The sequence below is a fragment of the Carassius auratus genome, chromosome 31 (assembly GCF_003368295.1).
Source record: "Carassius auratus strain Wakin chromosome 31, ASM336829v1, whole genome shotgun sequence".
NCBI lineage: Eukaryota > Metazoa > Chordata > Actinopteri > Cypriniformes > Cyprinidae > Carassius > Carassius auratus.
In genome coordinates this window covers 21,747,640-21,772,217 of record NC_039273.1, presented here as the reverse complement: position 1 = coordinate 21,772,217, position 24,578 = coordinate 21,747,640, and the positions used below count along the sequence as shown (strand labels likewise).

The following is a 24,578-nucleotide window of genomic DNA, read 5'->3' as shown; positions in this document are numbered from 1 at the left end:
TATTGAATATAAATATATGTATATTGGAACTACATGACAATCTCGGAGTATTATAATACAATGTGGTTTAAACTTGCATATTAATTAGAACACACAGGTAGGCTACTCTTAAAGCAGATTTTCAGACCCAATCCACCAGGGTAGTACTTCTGTGACAGATGGATATACATAAATCTACATGCGTATATATTTTTAATAGTTTCTACAGTAAAAAGTACTGTTCAATAGTTTTGGGTCAGTACGAATTATTAAAGAAATTTGGCATTATTCAGCAAGGATGAATTAAAAATAGTCAAGTGACTGTTAAGACCTTTTCATTAGTACAAAACATCTACTTCAACTTTCTACTCATCTATGAAGTGTGGGTTACAATAAGGTTCCAGTAGTTCATGTATTAATGTAAAAACATGAACAATACATTTATTACAGTATTTATTCATCTTTGTAAACGTTAGTTAATGGAAATACAGCTTAGTTCACAATGCATTAACTAATGTTAACAATCACAACATTTGATTTTAATAATGCACATGTAAATGTTGGAATAAACAGTAACTAAGATAATTTAAATGCTGTAGAAGTATTGTTCACTCTTAGTTCATGTTAACTAAAGTCATCTAATGAATCTTATTGTAAAGTGTTACCGAAGTCTGAAAAAAGTATCACTGTTTCTACAAAAATACAACGGTTTTAAACCTTGATAATAATTCTGCATTTCTTAACCACCAAATCAGCGTATTAGAGTGATTTCTGAATGATTGTGTGACGCTGAAGACTGGAGGAATGGCTTTGCCATTACTAATAAATTACATTTTAAAATATATAAAAAAGGAAAACAGTTCTTGTAGATGTAAATACATGATCCCATAGTTGTCAGATTTGTTTATCATTCAAATGTAACACTGACAACAATTTGGCGATTTCAGTCTTTTCCTATTCAAGTAGACAGTAGCTGTGCTGCATGACTGGAAACAGCGGCTGCGTGATGATGCAAATTTAACTGGTTAAACCGTCACTCAACCAGCCTCCCTTGACAAAATCAATAGGAGATGAACGTGAATGCCAGACACTAACAGGGCCAATGATTCCTCGAGACCACAACATCCCAAAACTAAAGTCCATGGTGTGTCAGGTTACAAACACCAAAAGAGCTTTGCTGTATTTCAGGTGTGTTATACAGCAACAGCTAAATCCTCTGTTGGTGTATTTGTCTTGTCGGCTGTGCTGTGTGGCAGCAGGTAAACCGTGCCGTCAGTGCTGTGCTGTAGTTTGTACTCTTTGGGGTTGTAGGAGTTTCCATGTTCATCTCTCAGCTGTCTGAACACCTCATTGTAGAGTTTCCTGAGCTTCACTTTCGTCTCATGAAGTTCTCTAGTGTTCCTCTCGTTTTCTTCCTTGATTTGCTCCTTCTCCCTCTTCAGATCCTCAATCTCTTCTTCGAGATCATTGAGACCATCCATCTTTCGTTTGCGACAGCTCTGGGCTGCCATCTTGTTTTTCCCTCGTCTTCGAATGTCTCTGATGAGGCTTTGTTGAGTGTGGTTGAGTTTGCAGGAGCTGATGGCTTCGTTAAATGCTTCAACAGGCAGGTTGATGATGTCATGTACACTAAGCGGCAAATTCATGGCTTGGGCCTGCTGTTCATCACGATGTACGCGCCGGACGGTGGTTGGGAGATTTGCCTGAGGTTCTCTCTGTGAATATTCAGGTGTTGATTCATTTTGAGTTTGGTGGTGTGCATACGTAATAGTTTCACACAGCGTTGCCTCTTCAGTCTCAGAGTGTAGAGATAAAGGCAGCAGGTCGGTGTATTCTGACTGAATGCTCTCCAGCTCATCCTTGTCTGATTGGCCATTGCTAAAGGTGTCAGCAGCATAGAGGGATGTCTCTAAATCCACGGAGCCAACAGAAGCAGAGTCATCAAAACCCAGCTGAACGTGGCGCTCCTTATATTGTATAAGTGTTTGTGGAGCACTATTTAATTGTTCAGGTTTACTGAGTGAGCTAGTATTGATGGTATATGGGCAAAACTCACTGAGGGTTGAATCGCTTGAGTTTATCTGGTGTTTAGGTAAAATCACTTGATTCTCAGGGGTACTGCAGCTGTAAATCGTGTTTGAAGGTGAAGGTGTAGAATTTCCTGGATCTGAGAATGTCTGTATGCATGTTTCCAGGATCTCTACTGGATCAGAGGGTAAGGATGACAAGGGCTGAACAACCTCAAAAGAGTCTGATATTGTCTGTGTGATGTCACATAATAATGCATCTGCTGAGTTTTCCCTCTGAGGCTCGGGCAGGTTCTGGTGGCAGATTTCGGTGATATCCTCTAAGGGCAAGCTTGAGGCCTCAGACTCCAAGACATCCAAGTAATACTAACATAGAAACAAAACATTGTTTAATTAGATTAGACATTTTAAAATAAATTTATGTACAGAAAACATTTATTCCGATCATTTTATTCCTCAATTTATTTTGCTACCTTCTCAATAAACATATTTTGTACTTTTTGGAGTGAATTACCAATAAATTTTTTTTTATTTGTGTTTAAAAAAATGGCAATTATACTGATGGATTGCATTTTTCCCCCTATAAGATTTGAGTGGAAATGTACTTAAGTTGTACATGGTAAACTAAAATATTTAGACCGATTGTTTATTGGTTTGGGGTAGTAAGATTTTTTTATTATATAAACCTGTGTCCCAATTTGCCTACTTACACTATGCCCTAAAAGTATGTACTCTTTTTGTGCAGAAAAAGTAAATACTTTTTGAGTATGTAGCAAAATAGTAGGCAAGCTTCGGGACGTACTACTTTGTCAAAATGGTCTTTAACGGACCATTCTGTTGCTACGGAAGAAGTAGAGTTGACCATCCGGGAATCTATGGCATACTCATTTCAATATACTTAGATTTGGGACATACTAATTCTATCTTTGAATAGTTTGCAAATTGGCACACAGTATTAGTCTTTAACAGTGTTGGGGTAACACATCTACAAGTAACGCAAATTTTGTAATCAGATTATTTTTTCAAGTAACTAGTAAAGTTACACATTGGTTTTTAATTGACAATAATTTTTTTTTCAAAAAAGTAACGCCAGTTACTTTTTTCCCTCCATTTATTCACTAACAAGTCACCTGTCCTCTTATTAGGAGACATCGGAAGTACAGAGGTGTTGTGCATGCTGTGTGAACGTTGTTCTAGACTAAATGGGAGTGTGCCTTAATTCATCCCACTCGCAAAAAAACATATTTAGTATTCATCAAAATGAATTAAAACAGTGAAATACAATCTCAGAATTTGAAGCAAACCTGTAATAATTAAAAAAGTGAAAGATATGAAAATGACGTTAAATGTGGCAAAGTATGGTAACCTGTCCTCGGAACTCGTGCTCTAAGGGCCGTTTCATAGTCAACGCATCTGTACGCATACGCATCCATGAGGTTACGCATCGTTATGCTTCGGCCGCCATTATGCGTAGGTGCGTAGCCAGATGTGTCGTCCTAGTTTTTGATACGCGAAGCGCCGATGCATGCAATACTATGTGTTGTCGGTGGGGGCGACATTGCAAGTATTGTACATTAATTCAAGTATATTGTGTTTACAGAAAAAGAAGGTTTGAATACAATGGCGGGTCGAAGAGGAAAAATTATGCGAACTTATACGTATTCATCCACATTTATACGATAGTTCATCAGCAACAGAATACACTCCTCTTCAGTTGCCATTGTGATCTGAATATCACGCGACCCGACTCTACTAATATCACCCGACTCTACTACCCCCAGTTGCGTGAGAGGTGTATTGCATACACGCATCGCCCGTGACGCTTGCGTCCACTGTTTAGACTATGAAAGGGAGCGTGTCGCTCGCGTCGCTTGCGTTGCTTGCTCGCGTTTCTCGCGTTGACTATGTAACGGCCCTAACCCATCCAAAGTGCACACACACAGCAGTGAACACACACACACACAAACCGTGAACACACACCCGGAGCAATGGGCAGCCATTTATGCTGCGGTGCCCAGGAAGCAGTTGGGGGCTTGGTGCTTTGCGAGTCCAAATCTCTAACCATTAGGCCACGACTTCTTCCATTAATGTTAAATAACACTAATGTATCTAATCCCATTTTACTAACTAATGTCTTTGATGCTGACCTTTGATGATCCATTTCAACCATACTAATAAGCAAAAATGACTTTAGATAAATTAACAATTGCTCCATTCTATTTTTTATTGCTAGAGTGCTGAACCTTCCTCTCCTGTGTTCTACTGTACAGACGCGAATTTACTTTTCCTTCAGCCTGAGGTTTATTCATTAAACTTTTGGGTGTGAAAGGGCTTTTACATATCCTAGAAATAGAACTTCTTATTAAAAACAATCAAGCCGTGCTCATATTCAAAAAATAACTTGAAAGTAACGCAAAAGTAACATAACGCATTACTTTCCATAAAAAGTAACTAAGTAATGTAATTAGTTACTTTTTAAGGGAGTAATACAATATTGTAATGCATTTCCTTTAAAAGTAACTTTATATATGGATTCGCTGTCCACACGAAAATGCAATGGCTGTGTTTTCAAATTAATCCACTGTTTTCAAATTAATGGATCCATGTGGACAAAATGCCTAAACTATACAAAATTAATGCGTATACAGAGAAATTCATCTACGTGTGGACAGGGCCTAAAGGAGAATTTAAAACCTAAAGGGGAGGTTTATAAGCAAGATCCAAACAAAGGGAACTAATAAGATAATCAGACAACAGGTGAAAATAATGACTAATAAAACAGAGTGGGGAAAACTAGGTCAGAAATGGCATAGACACAGAAAACAAAGCATACATGTTATATTAACCCCCTCCCGGAAGGTGCATCCTTTTGCTGTAAATAATCCATATGAGACGGGAGGGTGGGGGTTCTGGAAGGGGCACGAAGCAGGAGAGAGGCAAAACAAACTAAGTCCAATAAACAAGTCCATGTGGGAGAAGAGGGTGGAAGGAGCCAGGGGAAAGCCTGGAGCTGGAGGAGCCAGATGTTAGTCCAGAGACCAGCCAGAACCAGGCCCCAGGGCAGAGTCGAGGGAGGAGCAATGGGGACGGCTGATGGAAACAGAGCCGCTGGAGATGGAGGCCCAGGCGGAGCTGAACAGACGGAGAGCCAGGGTGACACTCGAGGTCTGGAGGGCCAATGGCGGAGCTGACAGCTCCTGCAAGTGAGGTGGAGACGAGGACCCAGAAGACTGCAGCTGAGCTGGAGTGACTGAGGACAACGTTGGAGCCAGAGGGAAGGAGAGAGAGTGAGAGTGAGAGTGAAGTGACATACAGCCAAGTATGGTGACCCATACTCGGAATTTGTGCTATGCATTTAACCCATCCTAAGTGTAGACACACATCACTGAACACACACACACACCGTGAACACACACCCAGAACAGTGGGCAGCCATTTATGCTGCGGCACCCTGGGAGCAGTTGGGGGTTCGGTGCCTTGCTCAAGGGCACCTCAGTCAGGGTATTGAAGGTGAAGAGAGCACTGGACATTCACTCCCCCAACCTACAGCCCGAGACTAGAATTGCCAACCTTTGGTTTACGAGTCCGAATCTCTAACCATTAGGCCACGACTTCCTGGTTGGATAGGGGACGTATCAGATATTAAACTGATAAGAACAGATACTACACTTGATCTTAGCCAAAAAGCCGAGAAGCAAGACGAGGTGAAGCAGGATGAGTGGAATCCTGTAGCGGAGGAAGTTTGACTGACCAAGGTGGAGCCGGAGGGAGGTGTGCTGATGGGCCACAGTGGAGATGAGGGAGCAAGGAGTCATGGTGGAGCCGACGGGTCAGAGACTGGAGGTGGAGACAGTGGATCCTCATGCCTAGGCAGAGTTGAAGATTTGGAGATTTGAAAACCTGAGGTAAAACAGAACCAGTAGAGGCATGGCTGAGGAAATGTCTGGTTCTAGGAGAGGAGGCAGGAGAGGGAGGCTGGGAGGGAACACAGGAGAACTGGAGCTGGGTGTAACCAGTGTAGACACAGGAGATATAGGAGACTCAGGGGAACTGGGTATTACCTCCTCAAACCAGTCAATTAAATGCACATCAGAGATGTCCAAAAGTTCCTCTAAATAGTTTCCAGACGCCGCGCACACTCAGTGGCGGAAGTGTGGACAGGACTTTCCCCCAAGCCATCGATTTCCATTAGTATTCTCTCAGGAATGTGCAGTGTTGTTGGCTCACAAACCTAGTCAGATGTGTCGACACCAAGCAGCAACCTCCTGCTCTCTTTCGTGAAACCAACAAGGAAGTGACTTAAATTGTAATACATCCACTGGCCGCTAGAGGCTGACTGCAAAAGGGAGTCGATCCTATAGACTCCCCATGTTAAAATGTCCAAATTTACGGCAGAAACAAACATGTTTACAGCCTTGTTAAATTAGTTTGGTCTATTTAGCACTAATTTTGCCTTTCATGACAACTGTGGGGGGGGGGGGTGAATTTTTTTTTAACTCTATGGTCTATGGTCTATTAATCAAACAATCCTGATAAAGATGTATTACAGATTCAACTTAACAGCACTTAATATTTTAAACAGTGTTAATAATAAGAAATGTTTCTTGAGCTCTGAATCAGCATGTTAGAATGATTTTCTGAAGGATCATATTGAAGACTGTTAGAAAAAAAAAATTAATTGTAGTGACATTTCACAATATTGCCAATTTTATGGTGTAGTTTAATAAAGTTAAGTTAATTCAGCCTTAGTGAACAAAAACATTAAAAACCAAACATTGAGAAAGACAGATCAAAATATTGTATTTAACAAAAAATATGTTCTGAAATGTCTTGGGACATTTTCACAAATGGGATCAAAAAACAGCCAGACTTGGCCTTTGAATCAGCCCACTACCTCTCTCCAAAATCCTATCCTCATCTCAATATATATATTATTTTATGATACAGGACAGTGGTCATAAGCATCCCCCAACCACCCATGCAGTCATTTTCCTGTGACAACCCATACTAGTCTTGTAGGAGAGGGAATGTGTGAGCTGTGGGTGACATTTGAGACAAGGCCAGAGACAACTGTGATATGTCAGACTGCCTATTTCATTGATAGTGGGGACATTTACCTTCATGCTGTTCCATGGGAAATCTAAACATTAACTCATCATATCTCATATAAGCACACACCTTAAACAATGTTCTATAGCTTTAATGCTTCTTAATATCACTGATTAGATATACAGTACTAATTGCTTATCTTTTATTATTTTGTACCTTTACCAAACAGATTTTAAGTTAAGAGAATTTGCAACTAGACTCTTTTATAAAATACAATTGCTATTCAAATGTCTTTTTTCCATTAATTTATTTATAAAGCACATTTAAAATAAACAAAAGATGAGCCGTGAGTTGTAGTTACTATTTAGAAATAATACATTAATAAAATATTAAAATATATAAGATCTTGTCTTGTATCTTGGAAGCAGCCAACAACAGTTTAACTTTTTTACACTTAATTTAAACCATTTTTTTTTCCCTCTGGTAGCAAGACAACTTAAAAATGTGCTGAAGTCATCACTGACTTATTTGTGATTTAATAAATTCAGTAGCTATGTGATTTTAAAATGACCATAGAGCCTATTACAATTAAATGACCTAAATTGAATGTAACTTTTCCTGCAAACTTGTAGTTGCCAAGAAAGAAAAAGTATTCCAAAATTCAATGCCAACCGTGCACGAGTTCAAGCATGTCCGTGTGTGTCTTCCTGCATTGTGTGCATAAGTACCTGTAAGTCTGGCAGTGAAAGCAGTTCACTAAAAGCCTGCTCTTGAGAAGGAGGCTTTTGAGACTTCTGAGAGAAGAGCAATGCAGACAGCAGGGGATTCTGGGTAACAGGTGAACGATGAGTAAACACAGTAGAATGCAATGCCTCAGACAAGGGCACAGCCTAAAACAGTGAAAATAACTCTGTAAGCATCACTAAACAATAGAGAGTGCGTGGGTGTGTATAGGTGTTAATTTGAGAGACTTTAAGGTTTTCTTTATTAATTAAGGGATACACACTGTTTATATGTGTATATGGTTACCTGGGAGTTCACAGATGAAGGACTAGGCAAAAACTCTCCAGTTTCTTTGTCTAGTTTCTGTAATCTTTGCATTATCCTTTCAAGCTCTCGCTCTCTTTTTAACTCTGTTTCTCGTGCTCTCGTGGTCTCCTCCTCCCTCTGCCGAAGACATCCGTCAAAGATGTCTCGCTCCACCCCCAAGTCGACATCCTGCCTCCATAGAATATCAATCAAATCCTAAACAGAAAGACATCATGTAAAACAGACAATTGACCATGTTTGTCTGTGGCTCTGCATACTGGAATTACAATAAGAGCATGTTTGCATAAACTTTCAGTGAACTCCCACAATATCAGTCATGTTTTTGTACATGATTTGCATTCAAATTCATTTGCTTGGCAGGTGCCTTCTTACCAAATGCACCTGTAAACATTTCAGGTTGGTGTAGGTGTATAACAATAAACACTATCAGGGTGAATAATTACATTTTATGAATACAGTAAAATATGCTTTAATTACACCTTATCAGAACCAATTCACAAAACCAAACAACATATTATAAGTAAACCTCTAAGTGAATCAAGATATGTATTATTTTAATTGACCCCCTCATTTGTTTCCTTTTAAGAACCTCGCCCTAAAAAATGCTGGGTTACTTCAACCCAACGTTGGTTCAAATATGGGCTAAATAACTAATTTTTTCATTATATCTTTTAAGTCAAAAGTTGAGTTAGTCCATATATGACCCAAAGTTGGGTTGAAGCAACCCAGCATTTTTTAGAGTCTTGGAAAACCTGCATTAAATGAGGTAGCCTAATTTTAAAAGTGTAATTTATACACCTGAAAATGTCCATTAAATGTATGTATAAAATCGTATAACTCCATTGGCATTTTTGTAAAGAATATAAATTTTTCTATTAACAAGAAATGTAACTTTAATTTTATATATATAATAAAATAATGTAATTAAAAATATATTGTCCAGTAAATTGCAAATGACTTGAAAAGTTATGGGGTCTTTGAATATTGTTGTGGACAATATGGGGCCTTGGAGTCAAAAAGGGTGAGAGCCACTGATATAAGATCACTTGTAATTATGTCTTTTGATATGATAAAATGGTAATCAAAGCATTTATGAGCCCTGATAGTGTGGTCATAGGTTGTGCTGCCACTGAGGGAGCCTGATATACGACACCAGAACAATAAAGTGCTTCACTATGTCTCTGCTTTGTATTCTACTCAAAGTAAATGTCAATGACATCTGCAGTGCACACTACAGATGTGGAACCGAAAATAGAAACAGTTAAATTCAGATCAGATCAGGCAAGTTCAGTTCAGATAAGATCAGTTCAGATCAGTTCAGATCAGTTCAGTTCAGTTCAGTTCAGACCAGACAAGAGATAAATGTTTGGCTGGTTGGCATGAGTCCAATTATGGCTTAGGCGATTGTCTCAAAAAACCCCTGAATGCAAACTGAGTGCCCATGTGCTGACGGAAGAATTCAAACTACGTACTTATTGGAGTCAAGCAGAACAACCGTCATTAAGATGAATGGGAATGCTATCAGATAGCTTTCTTCGGGTAAACAGCAGCTCATTTGAGTTAATTTCAGGTTATTTTAGTTTTATCAAATTGTATTTTTGCCATATGGCAAAAAAAGGACAAAATATATTTTAAATATATGCTAAATGTTGCTTATATGTGGTAAACAGTGAGGCTTAATGTAATATATTTTTGTAATTGATTATATCAATATATTTAGTAACCTTCGCATACCAAAATGTATTTAAAATTTTGTTTCAGGGCAAGAAAATACTTTTTCAATGTTATAGTAGCCTACAAAGTCTAAATACAAATGTTTGTGCAATAGCCTGTTAAATATCAAACCTAGATTCATAATGATTTAATAATGTTTAATTTTTGTATGGTGTAAGATATTTCTTCAAAGTTGATGTGTGAATGTATTTTCTTGGATTGAAAATATAATTGTAAAAATATATAGATATATTTATTTAATATAAATAAATTAAATGTTTTTAAATGCTATGAATAAATGTATATATGTATATATATATATATATATATATATATACACATATAAATAATACGTATTATTAGTCATTTTATGTACTCGTCCTCAAGAATCACACATAGGAAACAAGAGGATTCAGCTTGTTATTTACGGTGGTTTAAAGCTTAATTTGTAACCTATTTTTACTGTCATTTCAATTCACTATCAGTGATAGATATTGCCATTTGTGTTTACAAGGTGAGATATAGAGGTGTGCACATTGTACACAACAATGGCAGTGATTGAAAATGTTTTCAAGCATATTTACCACTAACAGACCCTATAATAAATGTATGTCCATTCCAGCTCTGCTGTTTCTGTGTATGTGTGTTAACTTGAAGGCCATGACACTACGGTCTTCTGCGTGAGCGCACTTTATGCTTGTACACAAACAAAACTTCTAAGCGGTGGTCATAGCCCCAATAGAGTCAGTCATAAAGGCCTTGAACTTTGTTGCCCTCTCACTGGAGTCACGCAAGAAAATAAATGCTCCAGCTTATGTAGGATATCATACATTTAATTCACTGAGCAACCTAGGGGAAGCAATTAATCAGATAACTGAAAAAAAAAAACTCCAGAACAAGAATAACTGGGAGAAAGAAGGTATAAAGGTGAGCTGAGTGAAAGGTGAATACACACGCCTACAGCTGTGTGGTGGATATCATGATGCAACTGTGTTAAAGTGTAAACAGGCTGATAGAGCCTTGTGTGCATAAAAGACAACTGATTCATGAATTAACTCTTCTCATTGGGGGAAATGGCTACACTCCCTAAAGCAGTAGTGCAGTATTGGGTGTGTCTGGATCAGGTGCACAGAGTGAAATGTTTATTTAACCAACCCAGTTAATTGAATTCATGACAGCTGAGATCAATTTTATGTGGGTGGCCTCCCCCAGCCTTAGAGACCTCGGGTCCAAAGCTTTTTTGACTGTCCTCCACTCCCCGTTTACAGCCCACTATTCAAATACAAAAAATGATTTTCAGGTCTTAACAAATATGCTCTAATTGAGAGCATATATATATATATATGCTCTCAATTAGAGCATATTTGTTAAGACCTGAAAATCATTTTTTGTATTTGAATAGTGGGCTGTAAACAAGAATTATATAAGTTGCTTTTTTTATATGGTCACATGAATATACAAGGTATCGATATGATGCTAGACCTTCAAACTAACTTCTCAACTCATTATTTATTTCATATCTTGTGTTAACAAAGAATGCATTAATTTGATATAAATAGTATTTTTGTGAAATATTATAAGGCTACATTTTAAAGTAATTATATTTAATTATATTTTAAAATAAATAAATTACATTTATTTTACAAATTACATGTATTCCTATAATACACTGACTGAATTAGTGCCATTCTTATTATCAATGCTGCTTTATTTTTGTTTGAAAACCACACACACACACACACAAATACATATACATTGAGAGAGAGAGAGAGATACTTCATGATGCTGACAGTAAAGGTAACCACTCTAAATCCACCAAAAAAGATAAAACTACATGTATATAAAATTCCACAAAATAATAATGTTTAATGGGTTTCTTTTTTTCCATCTTAAACGCTTTAGTAAGGCTATAATTATTTTTTATTTTTTTATTTTGCAGGTAACTTTAAATATCATCTCAGCAATTCTACTATAAGGCTACGATTACAGGAAAACAACATCAAAAATGGGACTTAAAAACGAATTAGACCCTTTTCATCAGTTCCATCAGCACCAAATTTAATGGATGTATGTGGATTTACATGAACCTAGTCTATGGTGTAAAGTTTGACTAAATATATTTGGTTTATTATCAAAGTACTGTTTTTTCAACTTACCTCGTCTTGAAACTGAGCTGAAGGCTCGTCCATGTCTTTCAGTTGATGTTGAAGGACTTGTCTAATGGAGGACTAATAAAAGCGTATTCCTGAATCAAATCTGACGACACGCGAGTGTAACAACCCAGACAGGACTCGCCCACAGTATCCTCCAGCCAATCAAACAGCAGTGATGCATTCATCACTTTACAACACGCAGTCCTTCCTCAGTAATAATGTCGAAGAAACAGTTTAATCTCGAGTCTCCACAGCCAAAAAGCACGTTTACCTTCTTAAAACGCAAACTGGCATAATAACTGATACTTTGCTCTGATTTTCTTTTCAGAGTCAACAGCTGCGTTAAAATATGATTTAATACAAGTTTAATGGCTAAGTAAAATATGAGGATTTCGTTGTGATGAGTTGTTCCCAATATTAAACATGCATAGTGTACAATTTAATACATTATAAAATAAAATGTATTTAAACACAGCTTCAGATGAATCATACATTGTCCGTCTTTCACGAATTTCTTCCCCCTCGGCTTTCAACACGCCACGAAATGTGACAGGTAGCTGTGATAGCGCCATGCCCCCTCTACCTATGCCAAGGGTACGAGCTCAGAGAAGATCTGCGACGAGCGCGTTCATGAGTACCCTACACGTTCACGTTTGGCAGCTCCACGTCGACATTCCTTTAGCGACGGAGAGAGAGAGAGAGAGAGTGAGAGGGGGTCCAGCAATGCATTCAATCCGTTTCGAGGTACAGCCAGGGGCTCAGGAGAGCCACCGGTCAACCATGAGGTAAGCAGACTCTTTACAGTCCAGAATTAAACTTTCATTAGTGGCTTTGGCCTCTAGTTTATGTTTTTGGAGGAGATGCATTAAACTCAGTAAAGCGTTCGCACTAAATTATACTGCTTTAGGCAGTTCTTAAAATGATGCCAAGCTGAAACTATTCTACAAAGTAATTTGAGAAGTTTTGGATACAGAACCTTAGCAGAGAACCTGCGCAAAAGCATGGATGACTGTTGTTTTAAATATGCTCAGCTGTTCACAAATTCAAATATAGGCCAATTGAATGTTACTTTAGTAGGAAAAAGTATATGTGTGTTTCCTTATTGCACATATTTTCTTGGATATTTTTTTTTTCTTGTTTCAACATGCCAAAATAGACTTTTGTGGGTTGTATAAAATAAGACTTCCTTTACAAGCTGTCAAACTAGGATTCTCTTAAATATTGGAGCAACTGTTTGAAGTTGTTAATGCATGGAGACACGTCAGCTTATTTTAGAGAGTGGACATAAATTCTAACATGTGTTTTACTTCCCAGGGACCCCTGGAGCTGATTGGTCCTCAGTGGGCAACCTTCTGAACTATGACAACTGCAAGCAAACTGACTGAAGCCCAAATGATTGCAGTAAATGTATGATTTTAAAGACAAATCTAGAATTCAAAAAGATGAAAATGTATGCATAGACTTCGTCTGCCAGAGTTGCATACCTACACAAGTTAACATGCACATATGGACATACTTATACAAAGAAACACACACATTCGACCATGGCTCCTCGGGGAAAGTTCTGTGGTCCACTCTGGCTGTGTGAGTGTGTGGTCAGTGCATTACAGAACTTTGCTTTAGAAGCTCCACCCATCAAATCTCTATTGATCCCAGAGAAAATAAAGGCTTGGTTTTTTTTAAGAGTTTCATGACTGGTTTGAAGTTTATACTTTAACATGGATTATTTTATGTTTTTTGTTAACATCATTTTGTTAGTATTTCAGATGTTGACATCAAATTGACTTTTTAACCAAATCTCTCCTAGTATTTATAAAAACTATGTAATTTATATATATATATATATATATATATATATATATATATATATATATATATATATATATATATATATTTATTAACAGCATAAAGAACAATATACAAAGAAGAAATTCAGTCAACCTTGAATGATGATTTCATCATAATTTAATGATGTCATCATAATTCAAATTAGCTCAATGGTTATCAGCTTGCAGCTTTTGAAACTTATTGAATCTTGTTTTGAACAAAGTGACTTGCCATGTCAAGCATATTTCCACAAGTGTGAAAGTATACATTTTTGTTTCCTTGGCTGGTAATATTCTATTGGAACTCAAAATGGTGTATATTGTTAAATGCTGCTGGAATAAAAAGGTTTATGTTAAGTTATTGTAATAATAAAATCTTCCTAATCATCGGGAAGAAGGAGGCGGGAACCGGCGGACAATCAAAACGAAACTTTAATAATCACAAAATAAACAAAACAGTGCATCAGACCCTCACAGACGACTAATGCGCAAATAAAAAGCAAACATAAACTAAAAGCCCAGGCCTGGTCCTCTCTCCTCCTTCACGGTCGTCGCTCCAGTTTTATATCCTTCCATCTCCTACGTGGGACTCGATACCGGTGGTGGGTCGCAGGTGTAGCTCATCTCCAATCACTACACCTGGCCTCACTCCTCGTTCCCACGTCTCTCGGCCCCGCCCCACTCGTCACAGTTATACTTTGCAGAAGCCAGTCAGTCCATCTCACAAATATCATGTCATTTGGTGAATTCATGGAACTGTTATGAATGTTATATAGTGTTTCAGTTGTTAAATATGCTGCATCTTGGCTGCAAACTTCAACAGCCATTAGCATCAATTAACATAATTTTGTTATTTCAAAGATTGTGTGTTAAATGTATATGAATTTCCTTTGAATTCTTAAATGTTTCACTATTTTTTATTCATATTGTTGTCTTTATATTTTTAAAAAGTACAAATATGTCACATAGTCTCCCAATTAACAGATAATAATAATAATAATAAACAGCTTCATCGGCCAATGTGCACTGTAACTATAACTCTTCTGTTTTTCCACCTCTATTTTATGGCACTTAACGTTTACAGTTTTAAAAAAGAAAGAAATATAGCTGACTGCTGCTCTCTAGTGGAGTTCTGTGTTTTCTGATCCCTCACAGCTAATTTCTTTTCAGTTTCTGTACCTATAAGACACTTTGAGTATCACCTTGAGAATGTTGATGTAATATATATATATATACACTGCTACATCTTCGACATACATGATGTGACAGAGGTTCCTCTCAATGACAAACACAGACGATGTCAGGCATAAATCAACAAGATATTCTGTTCGTAAAGCTTTAAGAAAACAGGATATGACATAGCACACATATATTTACATTGTCACAGCACTGAAATTACTACAATAAACCAAACTGCTAATTTATTTTACTGGTGTATAGTAAACGCATAGGTTATATTTTAACCAAACGTTTATTCAAAAAACATTGAATCTACCATGAATAATTAAAACTGAATACAGACAGATTTCAGACTCCATGTCTTACGTGTTTCATCAACAATGCATGTTGATTGTGCAACCTTTTTTTTTTTTTTTTTTTTTACAAAATATAGTTGCGTAACTCTCGGTGTCCTGAAGGTGGCAGCATTAATTTTTTTATGACATTGCTAATGACATTGAACGCGTTGCACGTTTAATGAGTCAGAGTAGATTTAAATCTCTGCAAATAAACAAACCATGTTTGTTAAAATTGTGTGATTTTCCAAATATTATATATTAGGATGTGACCAGTTTTGCACTTTCTGTAGGGCCTCGGATCTCTGTTTGGACTTTGTTCTTTGATGAGTACTGCACGTAGCCTACCTACATATTACAATGTTCAAGTCCAATTCAAGCTGACGCTGATAAAGACAGTTGGGCAACGCAATTAAATGATAAGTGATCTTCCAAACTTTACAGATAGCACATCTTTCCTGCTAACTTTTGTCTGAGGAGATTTAATGCAAATTACTCATTAAACTAGCCTTATGACCTTAGTACCCAGGTCACAACCAGTATAGGCTAAAGATGAAATTAAGTGTCCATGCTTATATCCATGAATGATAGTACTTTGCTGTTAGTTCCTCTTGGTCTAGATCCATAATTTGGATTTATTGAATCATAAAATGGAAAACACTAAACATTTTGTTCCTCAATTGTCAAAATTAATAATGAAATATGAGAACACTTTAATGGCATTCAATTTTCATTAATATGATTTTGTTCAATAATAATGTTATAATTTATCTTTTTCAGCAGTGCATCTGATGGTCAATTTCCTGTCATGAACACTTCAATATTCATGGGAGGACCAATGCACCCATTATCAATCAATCAAGAACACCATTTATATAGAAGAAAAAAAAAACGACCTTCCGAGGAATGGCTTGATAACCCTGGATATACTTGCTGTATCTTTTTACCAGGACATTGTCAGAACTTGTCCTGAGATTTCTCCGAGGAAGAACAGCATACCTTACACGTTATATCCTGAGTTTAAAGGTCTCAAGCACAGTTTCATCAGAGTTATCTGACTCCTTAAGGGTCTGCTTGGTACATTGAGGATTGAAACTCAAAAGGTAAAACTAAAGATATGAAGAGCCATCACTAAAGCTCACAAACAGAAACATCAAGTGCATTAGAACATAAAAAGCTAAAAGAACCCACATGACAAAAAAGGACAGTTTTTACCGTTTTAATTGACAGATCAAATCCATTGGACACAATTGGTTACCAAGAAGCATGCTGCTTGTTCAGTCACTCATTGTGATCCAAATATGTTAAGAATTCAGTACAATTTAAAAATGTAATGTACAACAGCTCCTGTGAAACCAGGGGACACCGTTTTCATTCCCCTCAGTGGAAACACTGGGGATCTGCAGTAACTCGACTCATTTTAACATTACTCGAACAAAGAAGTGGAAATCCTCACAGCTAAAATGGACTGCCATTATAAGCATGTCACATGTCATAATTAATAATCCTGTCCACTTGATCTGTCACACCATTTGAATAGATACTGTTAAAGACATTCTAAGCCAAACTATAAACATGTAATTTAAATATTGCAGTCTTCCCGTTCTCCAACTGTATTATGATGTGGCTGACTTTAAGTATGCAATAAGGTCTGCCCTCTCGCCCTTCTTCTTGATCCCAGCAAAGATCATCTTTGTGCCTGGAATGTACTTCTTGGGATTCTCCAAATATTCCATCAAGGTTTCTTCACTCCAGACAATGCCTGTGAAAAGAAACATTTGATCATGACTGTCATAACTTCTAAATGTGAAAAGCACACGTTGTTTTTTTAATAAGCAAGCCTAACCTTTGCTCTTATTGGCATCAGTGTAGGAAAACCCCTCTGCCTGACCAGTCTTGCGTCCAAAAAGACCCCAAAGATTTGGCCCCACTTTGTGCTTGCCTCCGTTTTCTACAGTGTGGCACTGGGCACACTTCTGGACGAAAACCTTCTTTCCCTTTTCAACGTCACCCATATTTACCTGGAAGTAAAGGAGAGGTGAAAACACTGCAGAAAGGCATTTGAAGGGTAAATAGTTTAAAAGCACAGCCGACAGATCATCGTAAGGTCATTCAAGGATGGAGCATCTACATGCTTAAACCATGAGCTTTTAAGACATAAATCGATCAAATTAAGCTTTATAGCTTATAAGGTTAGTTCATAGAGAAGTAAGGCATCTGCTGTTGGTTTCTAGGTAGATGGATTATGTTTCCTACGACATCCAATATCTGCCAACTCGTATCTGTAAACATGTCGCTATTAAGATGTTCATCCTAGGATAACCTTAAATCGCCTTCATTAAAAGAAGCCCTAATCACGTTAGTATAGCTCGTTAGGAACCCGCCTGTGAGAACTAGCTTATCATTAACAAGGAACCGGATCAGAATTCGTGTGACAAAATCCCGATTTTACTTACAAAAGACTCTCAGATACGCTATACATATTTGAATAACACCGCAAAAGTAGTAAACCGGCGTTTGATCAATGTAGCGGAAGCTAACAGCTAGCCACATCTGCCTAGCTTCCCACAAAGCACACTTTCCCATGAATTACTAAACGTTTATTACTGCTCAATTAACGAAAATGAGCCTTCCTCCTGTTCTAATTAAAAAAATAACAGAGGTTGATATTAAACCCTATAACGTTATTCCTTCCTTCTCACATACAATCGTTCTTGAAGAGTAACGGTTACCGCTTAGCTTACGCAACCTTGCACCATCCTTCCTCAGAACCGCTTCAAAATCCTCCTTTTCGCGTAAATGTCACACCTGTGATCCCCAACACAGCGAACAAAACGCTTCGTTAATTATATTACCTTTCAGACCGCGTGCGAGACTCCTTGTCTTGTGGGATGTGGTACTCTGTTCGAGCCTTTCGGCAAACCGATCCTGTAACAGGACGAAAGAGAAAGGTCACTTCATTTTACAGGCGCGAGAGTTCACTGGTATTTGACGTCACAATCATGCGCTGCGTGAGCAGTCACGTGCCTCTTTCCGACGAATCTGGTCGCGTTCCCGCAGCTGTTCTCCTGAAGATCCATATATGGAGTCGTGACAGTCGGTGCTATTAAAGAGATAATCGGTTTAGATAAGGTGGAGTTCAGAGTCTGGACGTGTAAAAGGACAATACAGAGAGTTTGACATTGGCTTCTTGTCAAACTTACACTTTCAATAAAATGACTATATTATTTTCTAGTAATTGTCAGAAAATGTTTTATTTTAAACTGACTATATATATATATATATATATATATATATATATATATATATATATATATATATATATATACATATCAAGCATAGTGCCTCCTCCAGCTCTGTGCACACGTAGCCTAAAATGTGACCCTGACGTAGTGTCACATGAGCGTTTGACTATGGTTTGACTGCGTGTCAGGAGTTTCATTACACTGTAGCACGTATCCATTCACACGATTCTTCTTCCCTGCAAAATGAGCACGAGAGCGGTTCAGAGGACTTGACTTTCAAGTTATCTGGTATTTCCCGCCTCAACACCTGAAGCTGACAGGTGACTGACAAGATCTTATAATGACGGCGATTTACACTGCACGTAACTGACAGGAACGACAAATGTCAGGTCTTGCCAGACGTAAATAATATATAACATAACTGTACAACGTTTCGTAAACATAAGATGTTTAGAAAAAACACGTAGCATATCCCTGTTTAAAAAAAAAAACTTAACTTAAACCAGCAAAGGACCAGCATAAACCGACAAAGGACCAGCTTAAACAAGCAAAGGACCAGCATAACAGTTCAAACCGACAAAGGACCAGCACAAACCAGCATACCAGTGTCAAAACATACCTAACCAGCATATGCTGTTTTTTTTTTTCAACAGGGATCTCTGTAGCTTTTTAAAACATACTCGTCTGCCATACAACGTATGTTAAAACGTCCAGCTAACATTACAAATAACCCTTATTTAAATTAGTTTTAAACTCTATTCTATACTAAATCTGTCAATTCCCTAAATTCTTTACATTTATGTCCCCACTGAGGTCTGATGGCATTATAATCAGCATGAAATGGAATTCACTGTATTTTCTAAATGTTTGTTATATTAAAGATCTAATTGTGTATAATTCATCCATGCATCCGTAACCTACAGAACACACTTGATGCAGACTCTGACTGCTCTGAGCTGGTATGAGAGACCTTCCTGCTGTGATTTGACTTTGGTTGTATGCAGGATGGGAAATTAACACCTGCCATAAGCTAAATGTGAAGATGTTTCTTTTTTTTCCCTCAGTGAAGTGTAAGTTTGTATATATATATTTTTTTGCTTCCACATATATTGTTTTATATGACATTCTAACTGAGGAGAGGCTATCAATTTAGTTGAGCTTAAAGAAAAACAAACAAGCTCCATTATTTTAAAGGTGCCAAGATGCTCTATATTATAGTATTTAGAATGCTGGGATAAATTCACACTGAACCAAAAGACGTATACTATAACATACTTTAAAAAAGAATACTTATTAGAGAAATAATATAATTTAAAAGAATATACTTAAATGTGATGTTTTTGGACACTTAATTGCATGTTATTTACACTTAAAAGAAAATGGTTGGTTTAAATAGATACAATATATAGTCAATTAGCTTAATTTTAAAGTGTTTTTTTTTGTACCCATTAAATGGGACTTGTGTACATCTTTAATGTAATTACATAATTCTATTGTCTTTGAAATATTGTTAAATTGCTGATGAATGTACCGACAAGCATTTATTATAAACTAAAAATAATTCAAGGTAACTACTTTTGAAATGTATGTCATGTGTTGAAATATACTTGTGAGTACAGAATACCGCATTTAAAATAATCACTTTAAATCTAACATCTAACGGTATTGTTAAAATCATAACCAAGTATTTTACACATTCTTTTTGTCAACACTTCACTTAATGCATGACAAAAGATTAAAACATCTAAAATGTGCTTTAAAGTAAAACTTAATCTGACATTATTCAGTGAAAGTGTACTCTTTGTAAGGGTTTTTATTTAATAAATATTAAATTATCTTCAATACAGTGAAAGTACAATTACAAATACTGAGATCTGAAGTACACTATGCACATTTAATACAGGTCTCTTTTTTTTCTCACAAGAGGGATGAACAAAAGCCATGAAATGTAATACCCAACCTGAAAAGATTAAAACACTTCCAACAATAACAACATGCCTTATTCAGTAAACTCACACAAATGCTAGAAGAGATCTTTGTTCATATATTTAATGGCCAAACTGCTACAACAGAACAAACTTTCAGGCTGTAAGCCTCAGAATTTAATTCAATGCTGCCCTTGTTACCAAGACAACAAGTCAATGGTAGACTGTTTCCAAAGCAACGGACAGAAATCCTTCCTTTTGAAGCCATGTTCTTTTTCATATTTAGCATGTCCTCCCTCCTAACTATCCATCATTACAGGGTTGGCCAGTTCACAAGTAGCTCTAGGGAAGCCTAATGTAATATCAGTCTATTAATAAAACAACATCTGAGATCTGTGTTGATTCTGTTCACAAACACTGTGAAAGAAAGGCTGTGAGAGATGCTATGAGTGACCTTTAGTTATTTATAAAACAATACAATTTTGTACATGCATTTTCCCCCCTACAGGCATTAAAATTTAAAAAGTCTTAAATATTTCTCATATTTCTTAGAATATGAATTTTCGGTTTTACATTGTTACAAGTAATGTTTTCAGGCCCAGAAGCTCTTACTGTAGATTTAAAGGTGACTGTGTCCTTCTTATATTATTCCCTGGTGTTCCTTTTCTGGACTTCCTTTACCTCCTCCAACACATTTGATTGTTTCCAGTGCTGTCCTTTCCTTTCCAATGTTGCTGTTTGCAGAAGGGCAGCGACCCCTGCTGCTCAAGTGTAGAACTGTATCGTAAAGTGCTCCAAATGGTCGACAGTGTCAAAATCATTTTATGCAATACTGCACTCTAGCGGCTAAGTGTAGGAACTGCATCATCAATATCATAGGCAAGGCAAAGCAAGTTTATTTATATAGCACATTTCGTACAAAATGGTAAAGTGCTTTACATAAAATAAAGTAAAATAATCACGAATAACTTTTTAATTAATTTTAAAACTTTGGAAATGATTAAAAAAATTCCTTATTTCAAATGAATATAAAACAAGTAGAAATAGAAAATTATTTTACATAAAATACAATGAAAACATAAAATACAGTGCAATCAGGTGCAACATGCACAGCTAAACAGATAGGTTTTGAGTCTAGATTTAAATGTGACTAGTGTTTTAGCAAATCTGATCTCTTCTGGAAGCTGATTCCAACTGCGGTCGGCATAGTAACTAAAGGCGGACACCCCTTGTTTTCTGTGAACCCTTGGTATTTCTAACTGACTTGATCCTTGTGATCTGAGTGGTCTGTTAGGTTTATATTCAGTGAACATATCTGCAATGTATTTCGGTCCTAGGTCATTGAGTGACTTATAGACGAGTAAAAGTACTTTAAAATCAATCCTAAATGTAACTGGAAGCCAGTGTAAGGACATGAGGACTGGTGTGATATGCTCAGATTTTTTGGTTCTAGTCAGAATCCTGGCAGCAGTGTTCTGGATGAGCTGCAGCTGTCTAATGGTCTTTTGGGAAGGCCGGTGAGAAGCCCATTACAATAGCCCACCCTGCTGGTGATAAAGGCATGAACAAGTTTCTCCAAGTCTTTGCTGGAAACAAAATATCTAATTCTTGCAATGTTTTTTTAGATGATAGTATGCTGATTTAGTTACTGCTTTGACATGACTACTGAAACTAAGGTCTGTCTCCAGAATCACACCAAGATTCCTAGAGTCAAGGTATGCATTCACCTTGCAAACTTCATCTTAGTTTCCAAATGCAATGACTTCAGTTTTTTCTTGTTTAACTGAAGAAAGTTCTGGCACATCCAACTATTAATTTCATCAATGCATCGGCAGAGGGAGTCAGTGGGGCTGTAGTCATTTGGAGATTGCATAAAAAATAGTTGTCAGTCTCTCAACAGTGGCAAAAAGAGTACGAGTGTTGTTTAAGTTACTGTTTCTAAGGTTTGAGAAGAAATTTTGTCTATCTGTGGCTAGTTTCAGATTGAAAGCATGAAGGCTGTCTTTATAGATGCCATAGGCCTATAGCTTTATAGATCATAATCATATCAGAATGACATCATAATAGCTTAATTCAAAGTGTTTTTTTAAAGCAACAGTTATTACATCTTATATATTTCATTTAGTAGTAAATTAATTCATTCAATCATGCATTCTTTCTTTTCTCTCTCTCTTTTGCAGTGCCCAGTTTAATGGTTTCAGTGTTGCAGCTCAAAATAGTCACTATGAAGGACCCTGTGGTACTATCAGTAACGTTAAGCAGTAAGGCAGCAACACCTAACTAGATGTAAAAAGGAAGAAGAAAAAAAGCCACAAACACAATTACTTTCTTTCTTTCTTTGCTTTTTTATTCAACAAAGATGGTGTGTCATAGCAATAGTGTGATGGGACGTGGGTAACAGAGGAATCAAATGCAGAGGATTCTATGCAAACAAGTTTATTCTCTAGTTTATTCTATGTAATCAAAACAGTGAGCAAGTCTCTGGAGAAATCCAGCTTCGGTCAGCAGAGGGATGTGGACAAGACAGGCTGATTACTTCCCAAGACCCAGCACTTTCAAAGGACCGTTAACCTGAGAGAGCGAGGCACAGGGCAGCAGTCTTTCACTCTATGCATCCTGGGGTACAGGTAAATAAGAGATCAGAGCAAAGCAGAGCACAGAACACCAAACGTAACAAACACACAACTATCTACTCACAACAAGAACTAGACAGAAGTGAAATATAAAGGAAAGGGTAAAGAGCGACAGGCGGAGTAGAAGAAATTCATGATCTGTGCAGCCCTGCACCGCCAGATCAGTGCTGATTTCTCGATTGCATCGGTCTCGAGCCGCCAAAAAAGACATGACAACAGCAGAGGGAGACAGGAAGGTGCCCTGCCCTGTGACAAATAAATAGTACTTTCTGAACTGAGATCCTGGATCTCCTTGCTCATGGGTATTCAGTTCAGATTCTTTAGAGACAAGTCCTAAGCCCTTCACTAATGACTATCCAAAAGCAAAGTGTGCATATGTAAAATATAATATCTTGAAATTTATGAAAATAACCGTGACCCTTGGCATTTACACTGTTTATCTTAAAGAGTGCATACAGAGCACACAACTCTCAATATTCTGAATATTCTTTCAATATAGAAATGTAATACTCATACTCTGTTGTGGAGTTTTCTCCCAAATGGCTTTCAGTAATCTCATTGGACCAGCTTTTCTGAAATAAAGGTAATGCAGAAGCTTTAAAAACATCTCAGCAAAAGGCATTATTATCCTATAAATCTACAACCTCTAGACAGTCTAAATCTGTACATGATTCCTCTTTAGAGATTAGGTGTAAAGTGTTTAAGAAATCCATTCTACAAGATTGGATTTAAAACTAGGTGTGCAGATAAACAAGTAGACCTCCAGAAGTCCAATAAATAGTTCTCACAAAAATGAAAGTTCTGCCAATTTCCAAACACCCAATATTCTTTTAATATTATCTCAGAAAAAAGGTAAAAAGCTGTCACTTGGACAGTACCCTTTCAAAAGATACTAATTTGTCAGCCCGCCCGTTGGGTACTAATATGTACTTTTAAAGTACTAATACCTATCATTTAGGAGTAAAAAAGTTATAAAGCTGTACCTTGTAGCTTTTGTAACTTAAGGTACTGGCCCAGGGACAGCTTTGTACCTTTTTTGTACTTTGCTCTGTAGTAACATATGCTACATGTGTAATTTAACCCGTCACCCCACGTTTTTTTTTCCGTTTTTTTTGCCAGTGTCTAAAACTGAGAAACAGAATTGAGCTGTATATCGCTTTTCTGCAAGCAAGGTACTTTAAGTGTAACACAGACTCACCACAACCACACACATAACTAATAGTACATAGTACTAAATGTGACCACAGGCAAATGAGTATAAAGGTCTTCTTCAACATATAGTAAGGGGGGTGAGCAGGATGCAGTAGTTCATAGTGAACAATGTTCTATGTAAGTAATTTCTAGATGTATTTGTCCTTTACATGGGCTCACCTTTTATTTTAATGTTACAGATATTTTGTACCTAAGCATACAACTGAAGAGAGTGAAACTATTATTGTGCAGATGTTTCTAACACAAAAATCT

At 37.0% G+C, this 24,578-nt stretch overlaps 2 protein-coding genes, 1 long non-coding RNA gene and 1 pseudogene across 3 annotated transcripts; 1 reads left to right on the top strand and 3 right to left on the bottom strand.

The window, feature by feature from the left end:
* Positions 1 to 40: 40 nt before the first annotated feature.
* On the bottom strand, positions 41 to 12,057 carry LOC113050832 (nuclear factor erythroid 2-related factor 2-like). The gene is made up of 4 exons (XM_026214191.1): positions 11,975 to 12,057; positions 8,085 to 8,300; positions 7,784 to 7,945; positions 41 to 2,372 (listed from the first exon to the last, which is right to left on the bottom strand). The coding sequence occupies exons 1-4, from the start codon at positions 12,005 to 12,007 to the stop codon at positions 1,173 to 1,175; spliced, it is 1,611 nt and encodes a 536-aa protein (XP_026069976.1). The 5' UTR covers positions 12,008 to 12,057; the 3' UTR covers positions 41 to 1,172.
* Positions 5,505 to 5,705, bottom strand: LOC113051210 (uncharacterized; annotated as a pseudogene).
* A 578-nt stretch (positions 12,058 to 12,635) lies between the features above and the next one.
* On the top strand, positions 12,636 to 16,382 carry LOC113050831 (uncharacterized). The gene is made up of 3 exons (XR_003276823.1): positions 12,636 to 12,756; positions 13,286 to 13,378; positions 15,605 to 16,382. It is a non-coding gene; the product is annotated as an uncharacterized LOC113050831 (long non-coding RNA).
* A 134-nt stretch (positions 16,383 to 16,516) lies between these two features.
* Positions 16,517 to 18,318, bottom strand: LOC113050830 (cytochrome c). The gene is made up of 3 exons (XM_026214190.1): positions 18,167 to 18,318; positions 17,158 to 17,332; positions 16,517 to 17,073 (listed from the first exon to the last, which is right to left on the bottom strand). Exons 2-3 carry the CDS (start codon positions 17,324 to 17,326, stop codon positions 16,928 to 16,930), a joined length of 315 nt encoding a protein of 104 aa, XP_026069975.1. The 5' UTR covers positions 17,327 to 17,332; positions 18,167 to 18,318; the 3' UTR covers positions 16,517 to 16,927.
* Between the last annotated feature and the right edge of the window lie 6,260 nt (positions 18,319 to 24,578).

Coding starts and splice junctions, on each gene's coding strand:
- LOC113050830 (XM_026214190.1), bottom strand. CDS start 17,326: ATGGGTGACGTTGAAAAGGGAAAGAAGGTTTTCGTCCAGAAGTGTGCC. Junction 17,074..17,157: donor TGATGCCAATAAGAGCAAAG/GTTAGGCTTGCT, acceptor TTCTTTTCACAG/GCATTGTCTGGAGTGAAGAA.
- LOC113050832 (XM_026214191.1), bottom strand. CDS start 12,007: ATGGACGAGCCTTCAGCTCAGTTTCAAGACGAG. Junction 7,946..8,084: donor CTTCATCTGTGAACTCCCAG/GTAACCATATAC, acceptor TCACTGTTTTAG/GCTGTGCCCTTGTCTGAGGC. Junction 2,373..7,783: donor TTTCACTGCCAGACTTACAG/GTACTTATGCAC, acceptor TTTCTATGTTAG/TATTACTTGGATGTCTTGGA.